The sequence below is a fragment of the Tiliqua scincoides genome, chromosome 5 (genome assembly GCF_035046505.1).
Source record: "Tiliqua scincoides isolate rTilSci1 chromosome 5, rTilSci1.hap2, whole genome shotgun sequence".
Classification (NCBI taxonomy): domain Eukaryota; kingdom Metazoa; phylum Chordata; class Lepidosauria; order Squamata; family Scincidae; genus Tiliqua; species Tiliqua scincoides.
The window spans coordinates 137,031,333-137,050,548 of record NC_089825.1 but is presented as its reverse complement, the minus strand read 5'-3'; the positions used below and the strand labels follow the sequence as shown (position 1 = coordinate 137,050,548).

Genomic DNA, 19,216 nt, shown 5'->3' with positions numbered 1-19,216 from the left:
ATGGCCAATGGGACTTACTCCTGGGTAAGTGTGGATAGGACTGCAGCCTAGGATAGTTAAAAAATCTCCTGCTTGATGATGTTGCTTCTGGTCATGACATCACTTCCCGTGGGTCCTGACAGATTCTCCTTCTAAAAAGTGGGTCCCGGTGCGAAATGTGTGAGAACTACGGCCTTAAAGGATTTGTCAAATATTCTCCCTTGATAAAGGTTTCCAAAATATTGTTTTGTTTTGTTTTATATGCAAAATCTATTACGCATATATTTCACCGGAAGAGGCAGGCTGCCTGAGGGCTGTATAATCTAATTGTTAGAGCTCACCTACACCTTCCTGTTCTGCACTTTCCCTTTTTATTGAGTCAGTAGCTAAAGGGGGTGCGGAGAAACTGGTGGCTGCACCTGCTGCAAATATCCCAGGCAAAGGGGGACCATCTGAGGAAACCCCCATCCCAGAGACATGAGGTTTTGAATGTACAGTTGGAAAACTAACATGACTGTCCAATATCTGTGAGTTTTGAGTCCTCAAAGGTGGTGAGAGGGTGCCCTCCATTGTCTCCTGGGGGAGCCCTTCATCAAAGCTGGGCCTCCCCTTGCTTTCTGATTTAAGGGCAGCAAAATCCCCCCCCCCAACTTTTATTAAGAAGGAGAGAAAGACAGAAAAAGTGGCTTTAGCTTGTTCTTAAGCTCTGGTTAGAATCTTGGGGGAGGGGAGGAAAGGTGAGGGAGGGGAAGCCCCCATTCCTTCTCTGAAGGACAGCTAAGGGTGAGCAAGAGGAGGATCAAGGCAGTGGCAGCCCCCTTCATGCTGATCAGAACCTTGGAGGGGACCCACTGCTGATGGAGAGTTTGTTGTCAGTACCTTGAAGCGACCTTCAAGGGCAAAACCCTAGGCATTCCTACTCATAAGTACGGTAGGTCCCACTGTGTTCAGTGGGACTAACTCCCCAAATAGTGTGTATAAGACACATGTTTTCTGAGTGTGGGTGTGAAGGAGTGTGGGGCAGCTGCTTCATTGACAGTCCTCATGTCTTTGGGTCATGATTGTATACGTGCTTGCTCAGAAGCAAGCCCCAAGGAACGGCCAAGCGCCTGCCCTTGGCATATGCTCTGTGCAGCTTGAGGGGTGGGGGAAGACACCAGAAATCATGCTGCAGTCCTTAGCACACTTCTGGGAATGGAAGTGTAGGGATTCTCAAAGGATTGGCATGGCTGCGAGCATCACTGGCCTCAAACAGGCAAACCATTGGAGGAAAATCCCACCACTTCTGGCTGGCAAGTGATGCTGGGATACATGCAGATGTCAGACTGTTGGCACCGGTTGTGCTGCTTATCCCCTCTTTCTGCAGACTGCTGTATGCCCCAGCAGTGGGTCTGAAGGTTTGTTGGAGTGCCAAGTAAAAGGCATGACAGACTCACGGTTTACATACAAGAAGTTTTTTATTTTTTATTTTAAGTATGCCATGCACTAGAATGAACAGCTGCAAAGTGACACATGCTGTCGCAGAGCCCAGTTCAAAGGGCTAACCCATTGGCTCCCCATCACTTGCGACGTCCAGGGACATGGTGAGGCACTCCCCAGGGGCATCAAGGGAGCCCACTGCTTGACAGTAAGAACATAGCACAAGTCTAAAAAAAGCGGTGGGTCGTGATGCTCCTGATGGTGCTGGAGGCCTCTCCTGGCCCAGTAACCCGCTCTACAGATGTCAGAAGGCTTCAAAATGGTCTTGAGAAGTCTCCATAAGACAATTCTGGTTTTTGGAATTGGTTTTGAAAACAAGAAGTGGCTTACGGAGTCTTTTGAACACCATTCTAAGGTTCTCAGAGGCCTCTGGAGCGGGTTGCCAGGCCGGAAGAGGCTTCCAGTACTGTTAAGTTTGTTTCTGATGAGTAAGATGGTATTATAGCCTAAGGGCACAATCCTAACCAACTTTCCGGCACTGACATAGCTCTGCCAATGTGGCATGTACTGCATCCTGCAGTGGGGAGGCAGTCAAGGGGGCCTCCTCAAGGTAAGGGCATGCTTGCTACCTTACCTTGGTGGCTGCAGTGTGGCTGGAATGTTGGATAGGATTGCGCCGTACGTCTCATTGAACAAATGGGCTTAATTCTGAATAAAACAAATTACACAACTTCCAAATACCTCAACTACCTCAAATCCATTATGGGCTACAAGACGTGATGCGTATGTGCAACCTCCTGATTTTAGAAATGGGCTATGTCAGATGCAAGGGAGGGCACCAGGATGCAGGTCTCTTGTTATCTGTTGTGCTCCTTGGGGCATTTGGTGGGCCGCTGTGAGATACAGGAAGCTGGACTAGATGGGCCTGTGGCCTGATCCAGCGGGGTGTTCTTATGGGTCTTCTGGAATGGCTCCTGTTTTGAGCCAAAACTGCACAAGGGTGGGAGGGAGGGCCCACATCATGACTCATTGTGCTTGGGCTTGTGACCCACCAGTGGGTCACAACCCAGGTCTTTGGAAACTCTGTCCTGTCCCCAAGATGCATAGACACAAAGTGTCTTTCTTTTTTGGGCTCTTCTTTGCCATCTCTTCTGTGTCTTGCTATCTCAAAGGAGTCTTCTGATGATTTCTACTGAAGAGCAATAAAAATAAACATGTTTTCTTTGGAATCTACAGCCATGAGGAGGCAATTGTCTTCCCCGTTATTATCAAATTAAGTCTGATCACATCTTTTTCTTCCCCAAGTCCATGAAGAGATGCAGGTGCCATGAGTTAAAAGGGAACCTGAGGCTTTATTAATTAAGATATTAATATCTAATAAGATGCTGAGGTACGAGACAGTCAGGGTGATCAGACAGACCATGTGATCACGAGAGCTCTATGCTGTGAGCACTCAACTGGGACTGTTCAATTGAGGGACACGCACATGCCAATGTGGAAGCAGGTCAATTGGTGCCTTGGAAGAAGATCTTTATGCAAGACTCTGCTATTCAAGGTGTTGCTATTAGCACTGGGATCTGTGCCTGGGATTTTTTCATTGCAATACAATGTGTTGTTACACAATGATTGTATAATACACTATCAGACACATAGAGGTGATCCCACAGCTGAAATTCCTCAGGTTAAAAAAAGGCAGGAATGTGGCACAAAACATTACTTCATTAAGGGCACAATCCTATGCAGGTCTTCTCAGAAGTAAGTCCTATTGTGTTCAATGGTCTTACTCCCAGGAAAGTGTGGATAGGATTGCAGCCTTTGAGCAGAATCCTATGCATATCTACTCAGAAGTAAATCTCATTATAGTCAATGGGTCTTATTCCCAGGAAAGTGGAAGTAGGATTGCAGCCTTAGGTCATAATCCTATGCAGGTCTACTCAGAAGTAAGTCCTATTATGCTCAGTGAGGCTTTCTTCTAGCACCTGTGCAGTCACAATGCAGCCCTGAGGTAAGGGAACAAATGTTCCGTGCCCCCCCCACCACAGGATGCAGTGCATGCCCTATTGGTACAGCTGCACTGGCACTAGAAAATTGGATAGGATTGGGTCCTAAGTCCTCTTAACTGTAACTTTCCAGCACCAAGTCCTGGAGGTCTCCTTGTGACAAGGGAATGTTTGTTCCCTTACCTCAGGACTGCAATGTGGCTGCATTGGCTCTGGAAAGTTGGCTAGCCCTCAGGCTGCAATCCTACTCACACATGAGAAGCAAGCCCAATTGACTATCTAATGTGATTTACTGCTGTGTAGGCTGGATAGGATTGGGCTGCTGTTTCCAGGTAAGTGTGCTGAGGATGGTACAGTTAGCATTGCTTCTTCTCTAGCAGAAAAGTTCCTTTAGGTTATTCTCCCTCTCCCCATGCAAGTGAAGGGGCAGGCTGACTAGAAATTGAAGATTTTTTGAACAAGTTTGCAAATTGGGTTTAGGTCTTATCACCTAATGAAGAAGAACTGGAGAAGCACTGGCAAGAACTTGTGATCAGGGTGAACCTCAAAACCTGCAAGTCTTGTTACATGTGCTGGTAGTTTTCATTTTTAGTCTGCTACTTTATGTTGCGAGAAAAACCAGAAGGTCTACAACAATAAGAAGGAGCAGCCCTAGAGGAAGTGCAAGCCCCCAACACCTTCTCTTCCACTCAGCTGCTTATGAAAGCAAGGGGGCACTCTGAGATGTGGTGAACTACAGCAATCTAGAGGTCCCTCCCTTATCTTGAGCTCTCACTCTGCCACCTTCCTCTAAGCATCATGTTTGCTTTATTTCAATCATAGTTTGTTCATCCTGTTTATTTCAAAAATGTTGGAGAACATTTTTCAAAGAGGAGTTCAAAAAGAGGCCGGGGTAGAATCCAGGTTGCTGCCCTCCACTACAGCTTGCACCCCATCTCTCCTTGCCCGCCAGCTTTTCTAAGCAGTAGGGTGGACCATGTGGTGACTTTTTTGTCCTTCCACCAGAGGTGCTGGAGGTGGGCTGCTGCCGTCCCAATACTCACTCTCAGTGAGCCAGAGTGAGGAGATGAGCAGATATGAGGTGAAGCAAGCAGTTCACTTCACCTTATTGTTAGGCTGGCCTTGATGATGGCATCCCCCCCACCTCTCATATACTGGTTGTTTTCAGTTCTTAGACTGAATGACCCCTAACAACCCACCAAAGGACAAGAAGCATCTGAGATCATCTGAACGTGTATCAGTAAAAGAGGCGGTTTGTAAAAGGAAACAAGAACAAGAGAATGAACCACAAAGTAAGAAACTACTTGTGAGAACAGCCCCCAAACTTCTACAGAAAACTGGCAATTTCCTCAAAGCTTAATTTTCTCAATTGCATCGGTATGTAAATACTGCTTGTGTAATTGAATACTGTTGGTAGTGTTTGGCCATGTAAACAATCCAGTAGTAATTATTGTTGCTGACTTTCCAGTTACCTACTAAGAGAGTACAGACAGTGAGAGTGAGGGGGGAGAGACTACCAGTATGGGTAATTTCTTTATGCATATGTGAATTGTTTTGTGAGCTATTTTTTTGGTTGAAAAGCAGTAAAGTATATAAAAATTATTCTTAATAAATTCCTCTTTCATTATTATAACTGCCTGTGCTCAAGTGCACTTGTGCGCACGCACTCTATGCAACTCAGGTCATTAACTCATGTCAGAACCAATGGCTATTGATTTTTGCTAAAGATTAGAGGCACAAATATCAATTCACATCACATGCACATTATTAATTTGAGGGAATAATGTACAGTAATAGGGAGGAGAAAGAAAAGATATCACTGTTCTGAATGGTTAAATTAAATGCTTAAAATAACAGTAACAGAGGCCCAGCGGAAGTGTATACCGCAAAGGAAGAAGGACTTGACTAACTCCAGGATGGTTCCCACATGACTGACCAGCCAAGTTAGAGAGGCCATAAAGGGCAAGGAAGCTTCCTTCCGTAAATGGAAGTCTTGCCCCAATGGGAAGAATAAAAAGGAACATAAACTGTGACAAAAGAAATGTAAGAAGGTGATATGGGAGGCCAAGAGAGACTATGAGGAACACATGGCCAGCAACATTAAAGGTAATAATAAAAGCTTCTTCAAATATATTAGAAACAGGAAACCCACCAGAGAAGCGGTTGGCCCTTTGGATGAAGAGGGAGGGAAAGGGGAGATAAGAGGAGACTTAGAGATGGCAGAAAAATTAAATGAGTTCTTTGCATGTGTTTTCATGGCAGAAGACCTTGGGCAGATACCGCTGCACGAACAGCCCCTCCTGACCAAGGAATTAAGTCAGATAGAGGTTAAAAGAGAAGATGTTTCAGACCTAATTGATAAGTTAAAGATCAATAAGCCACCTGGCCCTGATGGCATCCACCCAAGAGTTAAAATACTGTTCGGTATATCTTTTGCTATACTTAAAATGGCCATTAGGACATAGAACCTGTTGTCAATTTATTTGAATCCGACCAATGCTCTGTGCTCCACTGGATCTGATTACCCTGACTGCAGTGGGAGCCTGCATGCGGAGGCTGGGGGGAGGGGGAGGCAAAGGCATTTCTGGGTGGAGGAGGGTGGGGGGCAGAAAAGGGTATGACCGGTAGAGGCCTCCTCTTCCAAATTTTAACCCCTGTGTCGGCTCGGAAGGTCAACACATGGCTTTTCAAGTCTGCACCAGCAAAATAGCAATGCCTACTTCTCAATCTGGGGTGTCAAACAGAAGGCCTGTGGGTCAAATTGAAGCAGTTTATCCAGCTCCCATTATAATTGGGCTCTCCCAGTGTGACAATTGGGCTCTCTCTTATCTTGAAAATATGAACTTGATTTGCGAATTTTCCTTTCGATCAGTTGCAGCTAATGAGTTTCTATGTGAGAACACAGTGCTTATTTCTGGCCATCATCTGCTTAATGATGTCATTTCCTGCTTAATGATGTCATTTCGGCCCAAAGCAGTCACCATGAATGCCAACTTCAGCCCTCTGTACGAAACAAGTTTGACACCCTCTTCTAATTGGACATTCTTGGTCTCTTAACCAGTCTTGGCACTTTCCCGCCACCAGGAGAGGAATCCGATCCTCATTCCTGGGCAGTCTGTAGCAGTTCCGGGCTGCTAGGATCAGTGGCAGAGATTTGAGTAGCCCCATTAGGGCTGCTGCCGCCGCTTTACCTAGAATAAGGGGAAGCAATTCCCCTTACCCCAGGCTGAGCTGCTTTCAGTCCTAACCCTACCTTGGATGTGGGGCAGGTCCGCCAGCCTACCTGGTCCAGGGCAGGTTAGGATTGGTCTGTAGGAAACTTAAGGGGCATTTTGGGTTAGCCTTACTTTAGGATGCCAAGTCTATTATAACAGGAGCAGGAGCTGTAAAGTGAACAATTTAGCAACTGACCAAAAAAAGCACCAGGGTGGAAAAGCAAAGCCAATTGTAATGCATTTGTAACAAGCATGAAGGAGCAGAAGCAAACTGGAACCACTTAATTGCTGGTTTTGCAGGTGGAGCTGATACTCATGCCCAGCCCATTCTTGAGAGAGTGAAGTCCTCCTGGCTCCCCATCACACATTAAGGCAGGACTGGTGGGGTGCACCAGTGATTGTGGGGAAGCAGAGCCAGTAGCAGACCATCTTCTTTGAGAGATGTTTATTCCCAAAACACATCTCATGATGCTGAAATATTCCCCACTCCCATTTCCCAGCAGGTACTGCCCCTTTCAGTGTGCAATGACAATTGTCATTCAGGTTTCTTCAGGAGAAAGAAGGAAGGGGAGCCTTTTTGCTGCTATGACTGCCTCCCGTGTCCGGAAGGGAAGATTTCAACCCAAGATAGTAAGATATGTCACGTAAACATCAACATATGTATAGGCAGCATCTCTGTATCAGATTGTCCAAATCAGTAGTGTAGCTAGAGGGGGTGCAAAGCACAAAGTTTTGCAGGCGGCCTCACCGCGCCATGCAAGAGACCAGTCCCCCTCCTTTTCGGAGCCATTCTGGGCTGCTAGAGCAAAACTGAGGCATATAGAAAGGCTCCAAAGGGGAGGGGGCAGCTTGCACCTCACGGTGAGGCTCCCTGCAAAACTTAGTGCTTTGCAACCCCTCTAACTACACTACTGGATCAGATAATAATGGCTCAAATTAGAAAGTGTTGTTAACTGGTTGTCACGTCTGCTGTCCGATAATACCATGAAGCACACTGTACCTGCTGAATTTACTCTTTTTACTGTAATGCGCAATGTGAATTTACTCTTTTACTCCTCTTGATAAATCAACCGTCCATCAGTCAATATTTTCTGTATTGCTCAATCAATCAATAATAATTTACAAGGGACATTGGTGCTGTTACATAAATAATAATCAATAATGTGGAGGTAGTGGTAACTTCAAGTATTGCCATCCGTGGTTAGCTGGAATCGACCAGATCACATCCCACTAAATTGGGGGGAGGAATCGACCCCCATCCCAACTGCAAAAAAATCCTTTCAGTTTCAAATTAGCAGCTTTGATTCCAGATTCTGTATTATGAATGCTTAGTTACAGCACTGAATTGTGTATGGGGCTGTCATATACTGAAACCAGCTCTTGTTTTCCAGACACTGATAATTGCTTTGAATGTCCAGAAGATCAGTATTCAAACCCTGGCCAGGATTCCTGTGCTCCAAAAATCATCAGCTTCTTGTCTTATGGGGATCCTTTGGGAATTGGTTTGGCCACTTCAGCCCTTTCCTTTTCTTTCATCACAGCTTCTGTGATGGGCATCTTTATGAAGAACAAAGACACTCCCATTGTCAAAGCCAACAACCGGAACCTCACCTATGCTCTCCTCATCTCTCTCTTGCTCTGCTTCCTTTGTGTTTTGATCTTCATTGGACAGCCTGGGAAGATAACGTGTTCACTTCGACAAACTGGTTTCAGCATCATCTTCACAGTTGCTGTTTCCTGTATATTGGCCAAGACCACCATTGTCATTTTAGCTTTCATGGTTACCAAGCCAGGCTCGGGGGTGAGGAAATGGGTAGGGAATCAACTGGCCAGCTCGATGGTTCTTTCCTGCTCCCTTTTTCAAGCCACACTTTGTACTGTGTGGCTCTCAACATCCCCTCCATTCCCAGATGCTGACATGCACTCAATCACCAAAGAAATTGTCCTGCAATGTAATGAAGGTTCAGCTCTCATGTTTTACTGTGTCTTGGGCTTTATGGGCTTCCTGGCCATTGTTAACTTCACTGTGGCTTTCCTAGCCAGGAAGTTACCAGATACTTTCAACGAAGCCAAGTTCATCACCTTCAGCATGTTGGTCTTTTGCAGTGTTTGGTTGTCCTTTGTGCCAACGTACCTGAGCACCAAGGGGAAGTACATGGTGGCTGTGGAGATCTTCTCCATCTTAGCTTCTGGGGCTGGTTTACTATTTTGTATCTTTTCCCCGAAATGCTTCATTATAGTGCTGAGGCCTGAATTGAATGAAAGGGGGCAACTGATAAGAAGAAAGGAATATAATATCTAAAATTTGTGGACCCAATCTAGTTCCAGTTAACTGTGTATTACCAAAAGCTAGTCCAATGTACTTAGTGGTGCAGTGTTGTAACCTTGATGGTACAAATAAATGCCCAACTGGGGATGTAGACCTCATTTCTGCAGTTCTTCCCATGCAGTGAGTTAGAACAGCATTTCACAAACTGTGGGTCCATGTGCCACATGTGGGTCACAACTCCATGCTGGGTTTCAGGGTTGTGTTTTTGTTCCCAAATGCTACATTATCCTAATGAGGCCTGAGCTGAACATGATAAAGCAGTTCATGAGAAGAAAGAAGTAATTAATTCCGAACACCATTAACTCTGTCCCTGTGAGATTTTACAGTGGTACTATGGCAGGTAAAAGGCCTGTTATTCACCACCGAAACCTCATTAAATATTTCTGCATCAATGTTCTTGATGTGTTGATGCATTAGTTTCCTAATTCTCACGAATGGGAAAATCCAGCACAAAGTAACTCGAGTCAAGTCACAAGTCTCCATCCCCCTGTTACTTGACTCAAAAATGGGCACTTTCCGAGTCGCCGAGTCACCCTTTTGCAATTTTGAAGTCAAGCCACCCCCTTTAAAATCCCGGCCGTGGGAAAAAACGGGACTGCTGCCGGGATGTGTGTGTTGGAGCTCACTTTAAACACTTCCCTGCTTCTCCATCTCATCCGTAAACAGGGAAGGAGGGGGTGGGACGGACTGCGAGAGAGCCGGTACAGAAGAGGGAAGAGGGTCATGTGCAGCAGCTTGGCGGTTTGCCAGGACGACCTGATCCTTTGCAGCTCTACTCCAAAGCAGTCCCACTGAAGCTGCTCATTCAATGAGGGTTCCTCTCCCCACCAGCCATGCAGTGGAAAACATGATCACTATGAACTGCCTCTCCCCCCCCCCGCTTCCCTGCCTCCTCCCTCTCCCTGGGCTTTGCCAGACAATCATAAGGCAAGAACCCCCTTGGGCTCCTCCTCCTGCCACTCCTCAGCCAAAGAAAATATCAAACCTCCCATCCTTTGTCCAATGAGCATTGATTCCTTCCTTCCTTCCTTCCTAATCAGAGATGGGCAAAAGAGCTCGCTCCCGCCTCCCCCTCCTGCTCAGATGCTAAAGCAAACATTAACCCTTCTCTGAAACTCCTTGCTGCTCACGGTCAGAATGCTGGCACCACAAGGTTCTTCATGGCACGACAACAGAAAGCAAGCACACCCGGGCACAGGCAGACTCCAGTCACAGGGGTGAGTGCCAACTCAGGGAGCCCTTGACTCAAGTGTTTTTCTGAGTCTTCCATGTGCAACTTGAGTGTCAATGACTTTGAAACCAATATATTCAAATGCAGAGACACCACCTTATCATTCCATCACGATCCCTCAACACTTTGCCAACTAAATTTAACAGTACAATCTCTTTATGCAAAAGAGTCTAGTTATTTACCAGTTAATCTTTGCTAACATCCTTTTTGCTGGTAATTTATTGATTTCCAGCCTCATTCTCTATCTGTTCCTAAGTTGGTTTGACTTAAAATATACAACATATAGGATGATTCAAACCAGTGCATTTGACAGTTGACACAGGCCAACACACATTTTGCTTACTAAACCATTACACCAATTCCTGCGTATATTTGGGGTGCTGATTCCAAACATGACATCCATTTTGCCCTGTCACATCTAGTTTCGGAGACACGGCGCAGCCTCTTTAGTGAATGGTTCAAGCAGCTTCCTCATGAGGAAGCCTACACCATGGCTTCCTCATGAAGAAGCTGCTTGAACCATTCACTAATGTGGCTATACTATATCTCCAAAACTAGATGTAAAGGGCAAAACGGGTGCCATTTTTGGAATCGGCACCCCAAATTCATATCAAAGCACCATAAAATGTGGGAAAAACTTTCTGACCCTCAATTTTGTAGGCCTGTGTAATTTTTTGATACCTCTTCTCTGTTTTTAGCAACCCTCCTCTATTTGGGGTTTTGGAGAAAGGAGGAATCCACTAACCCTCGTAGCTAATCTCCATGGTGTGCTAGGGATCTTTGGGACAAGTTGGCAAGCAGAGGACAGGGCAAGAGGAGGGGGGTCTGGCTGGGCTGCAGAAAGGTTGGGGGCAAGTGGGGATGCGGAGTGGCAAGCAAGAGCCTTGCCCAAATGGTTCCTTCTCGGGGGCCCAGTGGGATGTGGCAACCATGTTCACCCTATGCTTCCTCTTACCTTTGGCATGCTGGCCGTGCCAACCCCTTCCTGCTCCTACTGGCTCCCTTTGCAGTGCACCAGAGGGCAGATCGGCAAAGCAGTGCTCCCAGCATGTTCCTCACTCCCAGTTGTTTCCCTGTGGAATAGAATACACAGGACTTCCCATGTCCTTCAGTGAATTTCTTCAATGGAAATGGACCAACAGGCAGCAACATGGACACCTCTATGTATTTCACTGTGTGCTGCATGGATAAAATGGATCGTAGCAGCCAGCATGTCTGACACGGGTGTGGCTGGAGCAGAAGCAATGCTGGTGTCCCTTTATCATGCTCCTGTATCTGGTACCTGGAGCGGACTGCACGTCCCACCCCTTATTGCTATGCCACTGAGTCAAGCCATCTCGCTTGCTCACAATTATTTTTGACTATTTTTTACTTACCTCCTGTTAGGCTGCCCAATTTTCCCGCTCACTTATGGTTCTCCATGGACCAAGCAAGCCATTTTGCTGACACAGGTCGGAAGAGAAGCAGGAGCTGTTCTGGGATGGGAAAAATGGGATAGGATCCTGGAGCAAGTCACTGCCACCAGGATCCACCTCCCCCCTAAATTCCCCACCAACTTTGTGGCAGCAGCTCCAGCTGGGCCAAGCTGCAGCGCAACCTTTGCACCTTTGCTGGGCCTTTTGCTACAGCACTACACTCATCTCGCTGTTGTAAAAGGTCCATAGGATTGGATGATAAGGCACTTGAAGCAGTTTAGAATATTAAAACCACTTGTCAGTGAAGATGTAAAAAACAGTGTTATCTCAGATACTTGATGGTTTCTAAAGAAATGAGGGTGTTCCATAGTCCAGGCTTCTCCTTCCTTACTTTTTCAGGTCAGACAGATCGTGCATCCTGATCTCATGCTTACTAAAACTTCAGCAGACTGTTTGTGTTGTCTGTAAAGCATATTCCACCCTGATATGCTAATTCCTCCAGTGGCCCACCAGTTTAGGATTGGCCCATTGATCTGTCAAGATTATGCTCTTGACCTCATGGCATATGAATGCCTCCTAACTAAGGAGGCATATGAATGGTTAGGGCACTAAATTAAAACAGAGCATGTCATTATCACTTCCAATTCAATCAATTCAATCAAGCAATCAATGTCCCTAACCCGGGTTACAAGTCATAGTAGGTTACAGGTTACAAGTCAAATGGGTTACAAGTCATAGTAGGTATGTTCAAGCTCTTGGTTTTAGAGGCAGGCTGCCTGTGATTGCCAGATGCAGGGCAGGGCACTGGGACGCAGGTTGTGTCTGTTGTCTTGTGTGCTCCCTGGGGCATTTGGTGGGCCACTGTGAGAAACAGGAAGCTGAACTAGATGGGCCTTTGGCCTGATCCAGCAGCGCTCTTCTTATGTTCTTATGTTCTAACCCTTTCCACAGCTGTAACAACATGTAGTAGGAATCTGTTCTGAATGACTGAGTGTGCTAACATTCCCCTGTACCATGTTTAAAAATTGAATGCATTTCCCAAGTCAAAATATGCCAGTGTCTGTCCATTTGGTACCAACTGTCATGAAATCTTAGGACGCCTTAACAAACATGTGTTAGATGATTGTTCCATCAGTGCAAGGCCCAGAGAAGTTTGAACTGTAAGATTCTTTAATGTGTTCTCTTTATTAGATGCTCTCTGATATTCAGCTCAGGATACATCAAAATAATAAAACATTTGGGGAAAAAGATGCAACTCAATAAGCCAGCACTGGAAGCCAAGATGGAGAAGATCTCCACAGCCACCATGTACTTCCCCTTGGTGCTCAAGTAGGAGGGAACAAAGGACAACCAAACACTGCAAAAGACCAACATGCTGAAGGTGATGAACTTGGCTTCGTTGAAAGTATCTGGTAACTTCCTGGCTAGGAAAGCCACAGTGAAGCTGACAATGGCCAGGAAGCCCATAAAGCCCAAGACACAGTAAAACATGAGAGCTGAACCTTCATTACATTGCAGGACAATTTCTTTGGTGATTGAGTGCATGTCAGCATCTGGGAATGGAGGGGATGTTGAGAGCCACACAGTACAAAGTGTGGCTTGAAAAAGGGAGCAGGAAAGAACCATGGAGCTGGCCAGTTGATTCCCTACCCATTTCCTCACCCTCGAGCCTGGCTTGGTAGCCATGAAAGCTAAAATGACAATGGTGGTCTTGGCCAATATACAGGAAACAGCAACTGTGAAGATGATGCTGAAACCAGTTTGTCGAAGGAGGCACGCTGTCTTCCCAGGCTGTCCAATGAAGATCAAAACACAAAGGAAGGAGAGCAAGAGAGAGATGAGGAGAGCATAGGTGAGGTTCCGGTTGTTGGCTTTGACAATGGGAGTGTCTTTGTTCTTCATAAAGATGCCCATCACAGAAGCTGTGATGAAAGAAAAGGAAAGGGCTGAAGTGGCCAAACCAATTCCCAAAGGATCCCCATAAGACAAGAAGCTGATGATTTTTGGAGCACAGGAATCCTGGCCAGGGTTTGAATACTGATCTTCTGGACATTCAAAGCAATTATCAGTGTCTGGAAAACAAGAGCTGGTTTCAGTATATGACAGCCCCATACACAATTCACTGCTGTAACTAAGCATTCTTATTACAGAATCTGGAATCAAAGCTGCTGATTTGAAAATGAAAGGATTTTTTTGCAGTTGGGATGGGGGTCGATTCCTCCCCCAAATTTAGTGGGATGTGATCTGGTCGATTCCAGTTAAACATGGATGGCAATATTTGAAGTTAACACTACCACCACATTGTGGATTATTACTTATGTAACAGCACCAATGTCCATTGTAAATTATTGTTGATTGATTGAGCAATACAGAAAATATTGACGGATGGACGGTTGATTTATCAAGTGGAGAAAAAGAGTAAATTCACATTGCACTTGGCTGTAAAAAGAGTAAATTCAGCAGGTAAAGTGTGCTTTGGGGTCTTATTCTTATGGTCAACATACGTGACAACCAGTTAACAACACTTTCTAATTTGAGCCATTTTTATCTGTTCCAGTAGTGTAGCTAGAGGGGGTGCAAAGCACTAAGTTTAGCAGAGAGCATCACCGTGACGTGCAAGCTGCCCCCTCCCCTTTGGAGCCTTTCTGCACACCTCGGTTTTGCTCTAGCAGCCCAGAACGACTCCAAAAAGGAGGGGGACTGGGCTCTTGCATGGCGCGGTGAGGCTGCCTGCAAAACTTTGTGCTTTGCACCCCTTCTAGCTACACTACTGATTTGGACAATCTGATACAGAGATGCTGCCAATACATATGTTGATGTTTACGTGACATATCTTACTGTCTTGGGTTGAAATCTTCCCTTCCGGACACGGGAGGCAGTCATAGCAGCAAAAAGGCTCCCCTTCCTTCTTTCTTCTGAAGAAACCTGAATGACAATTGTCATTACACACTGAAAGGGGCAGTACCTGCTGGGAAATGGAAGTGGGGAATATTTCAGCATCATGAGATGTGTTTTGGGAATAAACATCTCTCAAAGAAGATGGTCTGCTACTGGCTCTGCTTCCCCACAATCACTACTGGTGTACCCCACCAGTCCTGCCTTACTGTGTTGGGGAGCCAGGAGGACTTCACTCTCTCAAGAATGGGCTGGACATGAGTATCAGCTCTACCGGCAATCATGTGGTTCCAGTTTTCTTCTGCTCCTTCATGCTTCTTCCAAATGCATTATAATTTGCTTTCATTCCCCCCCCCCCCTCCTGGCGCTTTTTTTGGTCAGTTGCTAAATTGATCACTTTACAGCTCCTGCTCCTGTTATAATAGATTTGGCATCCTAAAGTAAGGCTAACCCAAAATGCCCCTTAAGTTTCCTACAGACCAATCCTAACCTGCCCTGGACCAGGTACGCCGGCGGGACTGCCCCACATCCAAGGACTGAAAGGGGCACAGCCTGGGGTAAGGGGAATTGCTTTCCCTTACCCCAGGTAAAGCGGCGGCAGCAGCCCTAATAGGGCTACTCAAATCTCTGCCACTGACCGTAGCAGCCCAGAACCGCTACAGACTGCCCAGGAACGATGATAGCATTCCTCTTCTGGTGGCGCAAAAGTGCTTTACGACACTTCCGTGACACTGATGGGCAAACGCAAGGGATGTGTGCTGGCCCAGGGCACTTTCAGGATTGCACCCATAGTCTCATTTGCAGGTTTCAACATTTAAAACATGTTTATTGATTCATATTGATGACGTGGCAAAATTGGTAACTGGAGCTCTTCTCAGAGGCTGCTTTTGGCAGCCACCATTTTAATCTCCAAGAAGTTCTGTGGTATTGACCCAACTAACCATAAAGCATTGTTCTAAGGCAGTGGTTCCCAAACCTTTTAGCTCAAGACCTACGTTAAAAAAAATTTCACTTTACCAGCTGCTCAAGACTCTGTGGCTATAATGGTGACTGGGCACCAATGGTGAATGGGCAGCAGTCAACACTGAGGAATTTATAAGATACACTTGAAAAGTTGAAATATCCCACCTGGTTAAACCTGCTAGGCCAAACAATGGCATCCTCATGAACAGTGAGCACCTTGTCTGTGGAAGTCACCGGGTCTACTTTTCCAACTTTGACTCTCAGAAAAGACATGTTTGGGAATGTGACCCAGTTGATAAGATCATATCCAGTTATTAATTCCCCATTTTCATCAAAGGAAATCCTTTTCCCAGTAGTGGTGTTAAAGGCGATGTTTCTCAAATAGTGGTGGAGCTACAAGGAACCACAACAGAAGAAGAATTTCAAAGGAGGCACAAGACATACTAATACATAAGAGTGTGTTCATCTTTGTCAATCAAGGGATAGGATGAAGAGCCCGAACTTAACTAAATCCCCACATGGTGATGTAGCAGCATTGGCACGGGCTACACTACCATCCTGTGGGGAATTTTTGGCCACTGGTGGTCTCTTTGGGGTAAGAGGACATTTATCCCTTTGTCCAGGGTATGTCTCAGCAGCCACAATGGGCCAATTCAGACCTGCTCCGGTGATATTTGCTAGAGCAAGTCCACACTGATCTGTGCAGGTGGAACAGGCCCAGAAAGTGGCTCAGGATTCGGTGCACACTGTTACCAATCCCACCCCCTCCTGGACCCAATATGCCCACCCGCCACTCCCATCCCCTCCCTGTTCCGCTCTCCCCAACCATGCTCAACTCACAGAAGCCCCAGTCTATTCTGTCCCCTGTTCCAGGTTTACCTGCTCCAACAGGCCTCCATCACTCTACCAGCATGTGCAGGAAGGCTCTGGCCTTCCTCCTGGTGTGCTGGTTTCCTGCACTCTCGTGAAATGCTTGAACGCACTTTTGTGGCAGCCTGCACCGGTTGAAAACACTTTCCACCAGTACAGATGGTGGAAAGCCTTAGGGTTTAAAGTCAAGGTTTAAAAGCTTTATCCAGGCTACTTTTAGTAATGGTGGTGGTGGTAGTGGTAGTAGCAGTAAAATACCAATGAATACAAGCTAGCAGTGTTGTTCTGTTGATGGTGCTTCTATTTACACGACACTTTTCAAAGGAACAGAATCCAATTCCAGAAAGAGACACAGCAGAGACAATCAGGACAACACCCTACTAGCAGGTTTACAAGAGAACTAACATGAACCAAAAAGCAAAGCAAATGCTGCCTTGTGCATGGGTAAATAAATGAAGGAGTGTGCCTATTTTGCCAGAACTATCTCCTTTTCCAAGAAATTCTGGGTATCCACTTGGAATTGGTTTCTGTCTCTGTAAAACACATGCTGAACTGAGGAATGATGGATTCATTCATCCCTCCCATCTGATTCCATCCCTTAGTCCAGTGGTTCTCAAACATTTTCGAGGCCTAGAGGCTGCTGCCTGATGCTGATGGGGCATCAGAGTTCCCTGTCCAGCAGCAGCTTGTCCAGCCCTTGATAAACAGAACGTAATCTGCCCTGTGGGTTTCATGAACCACCAAAAAGTAGGTCATGAACCACTGGTGGTTCCAGGACCCACAGTTTAAGAACTACTGCCTTAGTCCCTTTTCTTCCATCTCCCCTGCCTCCTGCCCCTGAGCTGACGGAAGGTGAAGGGGGACAACAAGATGCAGACATGAGTAGGAGAGAAAACTGGGTGAATTAGTCCTCATTATGGCTATGTGGCTGTTGAAAAGGAGGGGACTCTAGATTTCAACCCACTCTTGCAATCAACCATCCAGTTTTGGAGTTGCGTGAGATGGTCAAGAACTTCTCTCGATTCACTCTCTCCAACGCATGTATAATATCACATGTCTCAATTATGCCCCCCCCCGGCACCTTCTTTTTTAACTGAATAGCCCCAGTGGACTTTCCTCTTATGGGAGATATCCCCGTCCACTAATCTTTTTGTTCACCATTACCTGCCATGGTGGATGATTTCGGATCTTCTCTCTCCATCCATATGCCATTGCTCTGCTTTTGAATTTTGCCGAATACATGGAATGCAAAGCATGTGCCACAGCATAGACAGCATTGTAGACACTGTAGCTGTGGCTAGTCATGCTGGTTTCAAACACAGACCGAGGAAGAGTCTCCAGCTTCTCCTCTCCAGTGCAGATCTCTCTGCCCACCTGATTTGCGACAGAGCTGGGGAATGAACATTCAAATGCCTTTTCCCAGAATTCCCTGAAAAAGCCATCTTCTTTTTGGGAGGCAGGATTTCTGAGCTTGATAAATTTCTGGAATTCAAGTAGCTCTTCAGAGTGAATGGCAAAAGACAGAGCACCATGGAGGAAATCAATGTCCCAATGCCTTTGGAAGGAAAATGATGTGAAGTCCATCTGGGCTGTCATAATCCAGACTTTACCCTTCATCTTTGCTGCTATACCCTCAAACTCTGCAAAGTGGTTCAGCATCCTCAAGATCATTGTGGTTTGAATTTCTCCATACACAAGCACAACATTGGCAGTGCTTCTCTGAATGGTGTTGATTGTTTGGAAACTCTCGCTCTCCATTTTGGTAATAGATGATGATATGACTGGAAATCGTGCTATGAAGTCAAAGCAGATACCTCTCCGGGTAAACACGGCAAGCACATTGCCTATAAATACCTCCGTATTATCTTCATTATGAGAAACCACTCCAATCCACGTCCACGCAAAATGTAACAATAACTGGAGAATCCCTCTATATTGATGGGCTTCAGCAGGGACCATCTGATGGAAGAAGACTTGAGTGTTGTCGTTCATCCCTGGAGGACAGCCATACAGAAACTAAAGATAATTTGAAACAGGGGATGGGAAGATACAATTTCAAAATAAACTCTACACATACGTTTTGGTTTATACTGATATACTTGCAAAATGGTTTCAGGGCAAGCATTTGGCCACTGAGATCTAATCAAGTTTCAATTTGCAATTCAGTCAGTCTTTTTTTATATATATAAAACAGTGTTTTTCAACCACTGTGCCATGACACATTGGTGCACCATGAGGGGTCCACAGGCATGCCACAGGACTATGGGAGATGGTCATTTATTAGTAGGGTCATTGGGAAATATGAGCCCATCACCAACAGAATGCTATGCCTTGTCAATGGGCAAAAAAACCGATGCTAAACAATTTTAGCACCTTGCCAGTGTGCCAGGAGATGAAAAAGGTTGACAATTGCCGATATAAAGAAGGAGTCAAAATAATACTTATTTGGGTCAATATGATGGAATTATAAAGGCAGAATTTCAGAAGGCATTTTGATGCAAAGACTGTTCACTGTGGATAAGCAACATGCAATAGAATACTAGAAGACTGTTAGACTGCCAAAGTTTGTTGGACACCTAGATGGTTGTTGGAAGGACATGGTGCATATCTACACTCTCCAATTCCTTTCCTAGGCTGTGCTTCCAGTTCTGCTGTTCTTTTGTATCTAAATAGACAAGAATCAAATTCACACAAAGGAATGGAGGACAGCATATTTACTGGAGGGTATATTAGACAGACCATCTCTCTTGGAACTTTAATTATAGTGCACCTGACCCAAAGGTTTCCCAGTGATATAGCCATAAGAAAAAAAACATTTTATTCATCTCGCTTTCATCTGCTTTGCTAACTTCCACATCTTACCTGTGGAATCTTGTAGATGCACAGAATGGTGGCCATAT

General features: G+C 45.6%; 1 protein-coding gene across 1 annotated transcript; it reads right to left on the bottom strand.

The window, feature by feature from the left end:
* Positions 1-12,758: 12,758 nt before the first annotated feature.
* Positions 12,759-18,074, bottom strand: LOC136653780 (vomeronasal type-2 receptor 26-like). Its single transcript, XM_066630660.1, has 4 exons — positions 17,481-18,074; positions 15,612-15,839; positions 14,427-14,553; positions 12,759-13,660 (listed from the first exon to the last, which is right to left on the bottom strand). Exons 1-4 carry the CDS (start codon positions 18,072-18,074, stop codon positions 12,759-12,761), a joined length of 1,851 nt encoding a protein of 616 aa, XP_066486757.1.
* Between the last annotated feature and the right edge of the window lie 1,142 nt (positions 18,075-19,216).